This window comes from Pezoporus wallicus, unplaced genomic scaffold (genome assembly GCF_028554395.1).
Source record: "Pezoporus wallicus isolate ANWC-B61680 ecotype Strahan unplaced genomic scaffold, APGP_CSIRO_Pwel_v1 contig_8296, whole genome shotgun sequence".
NCBI lineage: Eukaryota > Metazoa > Chordata > Aves > Psittaciformes > Psittacidae > Pezoporus > Pezoporus wallicus.
This window is the reverse complement of record NW_026640270.1, coordinates 43,733-46,542: the sequence shown is the minus strand read 5'-3', so window position 1 is coordinate 46,542 and position 2,810 is coordinate 43,733. Positions and strand designations below refer to the sequence as shown.

Sequence of the window (2,810 nt, the reverse complement as noted above, 5' to 3'; positions counted from 1 at the left end):
TTTACCCCTCGTCTTTTCCATGTGACCCCTTGTGAAAAGGGAGCCTCTGTCTTCTTCATAGCCACCCTTAAATACTGGACTGTGGTGATCATGTCTCCCCCGAGCCTTCTGTTCTCTAGGCAGAGCAAGCCCAGCTCTCAGCCTTTCCTCATACAGCAGGCAGCAGGCCCAGCCTTTGATCAAGGCCCAGAGAAGGGCAGACAAGCAGTGATGTGTCCCTGTATCCTTCCACAGGCCTGAGCCATCTGTGGCTTCAGAAGCTCCTGAACTAGGCCCATAATGTCTCAAGATCTATCTTCTTGCCTTCTCAAGCTGTGCACATTGTAGCAGCCGTGGCAGCTTGCAGCAAGGAGTTCCCCAGCTTATTTAGGTGATGAGTTGCAGCCTCCTTTAGTTTGCTTTGAAAGTGCCTTTTCCTGTTGGCAGGAGTTCTTAATTTAGAACAGGTGATGCAGGATAGATGCTAAACCACCCCCCGGCCATTTATGTTTTTATAGTCCTCTGTGATACCCACTATCAGCTGTACCTTTTCCCAGCAGAATGGGCAGTTGACTCATCTCCTATACAGAAGCTGCTCTGTGCCCCATTCCTGGCAGTGTTCAAGACCAGGTTGGATGGGACTTGCAGCAACCTGGTCTAGTGCAAGGTGTCCCTGCACATGGCAGGAGGCTGGAACTGGATGGGATCTGTAAGGTCCATTCCAGCTAAAACCATCCTGTGGTTCTATGATTTTCAGGTACACCATCCTGGAAGAGCAAATATCTTTCCCATTCAGGCAGTAAACTTTTGCCTCTAATATGCCAGTGATTGCAGTAGATTCAGGTTCTGGTGAAGCATGCAGGGTAATTTACAGCATTTGCTCCTGTGAACACTCTGAAAAATCCACTGTGTAGTTTGGAGGGAATTACCGTTTCCTGAATGCAGGATGTAGCAGAATGTTTTATACTTAAAGTCAATCTATTTGCTGAATTTTTAGCATTTGGCCCCTTGCGATTTGCCCTGTCCAAAGCTTCCAGTCCTGCCTGTGACTTGTCTGGATTCTCATTTTATTGCAGCTGAAGATGGGATTGTGAGCACGAATGAAGTCAATACCGATCAAGGCATCCTCACTCCAGTGCAGCCCAAAGGTTTATGCTCAGGACTCTCCGAGGAGAACAGTTCCCAGGGTGCTGCACAGGACCCTGTTCTCCCACGCAGGTCAGAAAGGATTCACAGATCTAAGAGCTTTCAGGTGAGCTCCAACCTCCTCCAGCATCAGAGAATCCACACCGGAGAAAAACCCTTCATAAGCACCGAATGTGGGGAGAGTTTCCGGCACTGGTCACATCTCATCCAGCACCAGGAGGTGCACACAGCGGAGCGGCCCTGCGAGTTCTCCGAGTGTGGGAAGAGCTTCTTTGGGAACTCGCAGCTTGTCCAGGAACAGCAGGTGCAGACCAGGGAGAAACCCTACCAGTGCAGGACCTGCAGGAAGAGCTTCAGTGTGAGCTCAAAGCTGATCCAGCACCAGTTAACCCACACTGGGGAGAAGCCCTACAAGTGTGCCGACTGTGGGAAGAGCTTCTCCAAGAACTCGCAGCTTGTTCTGCACCAGCGTGTGCACACCGGGGAGAGACCCTATGAGTGCTCCGAGTGCGGGAAGAGTTTCAGCTTGAGCTCGAATCTGATCCGACACCAGGTAACCCACACCAGGGAGAAGCCCTACAAGTGTGCCGAGTGCGGGAAGAGCTTCTCCAGGAAATCACAGCTCCTCCTGCACCAGCGGGTGCACACGGGGGAGAAGCCCTACGAGTGCAGGGCCTGTGGGAAGAGCTTCCGTGTGAGCTCATCCCTGACGCAACACCACCGGGTCCACAGTGGGGAGAAACCCTACGAGTGCAGGACCTGTGGGAAGAGCTTCAGCGTGAGCTCGAATCTGATCCGGCACCAGGTAACCCACACCAGGGAGAAGCCCTACAAGTGTGTCGAGTGCGGGAAGAGCTTTTACGAGAACTGTCAGCTCCTACAGCACCAGCGGGTGCACACCGGGGAGAAAGCCTACGAGTGTACAGAGTGCGGGAAGAGCTTCAGTGTGAGGTCAGCCCTGACACGACACCAGCGGGTCCACACTGGGGAGCGCCCCTTTAAGTGCACCGAGTGTGGGAAGAGATTCCTGTGGAGGTCAACCCTGCTCCAGCACCAACGTGTTCACACCGGGGAGAGGCCCTACGTCTGCACCTACTGCGGGGACAGGTTTCGGCAGAGTCCCCACCTCATCGACCACCGGCGCATCCACACCGGGGAGCGTCCCTACGTCTGTGCCGAGTGCGGGAAGGGCTTCAGAGTGAGCTCGGCACTCTTCCGGCACCAGCAGACCCACAGGGGTGGGGAGCCCTAGGTGGGGTGAGTGTGGGGAGCAGCAAGGTCTGATACGCTGTGAGCAAAGCCCGGTGTCTCCCCCTCCCATTGACCACCCTGCTTGTGGAGGGTGAAAGCAGTTTCTTCCTAGGAGAATGAACCCTCAGAGATGAAGAAGGGAAGAGGTGGTGGAGGGAGCTGATTGGAGGTTTGGGGCAGGTGGCAGGAGGAAGGTGCCTCATACTCTGCAGTGGTGTCTGCACCCAGCTCCTTTCAGAAGGATGTCTTGAGTGTTTCAGGACAGGAGCTGTGCCGGGTTCTGCTGCTGCCCTGGGGCCACGTGGCTCTTCTGCGTCCCTGGCAGTGTTCAAGGCCAGTTTGCACAGGGCTTGGAGCAGCCTGTGCTAGTGGAAGGTGGCCCTGCCCATGGCATGGCTGGGAACTGGATGAGCTTTAAGGTCCCTTCCAACCCC

At 54.7% G+C, this 2,810-nt stretch overlaps 1 protein-coding gene across 1 annotated transcript; it reads left to right on the top strand.

Moving 5' to 3' along the window:
* Positions 1 to 1,216: 1,216 nt before the first annotated feature.
* Positions 1,217 to 2,569, top strand: LOC130604071 (zinc finger protein 418-like; the record flags this gene model as incomplete). The annotated part of the gene is made up of 1 exon (XM_057418329.1): positions 1,217 to 2,569. A coding segment is annotated over one exon (1,161 nt), but the record flags the coding sequence as incomplete, so codon positions are not given.
* Between the last annotated feature and the right edge of the window lie 241 nt (positions 2,570 to 2,810).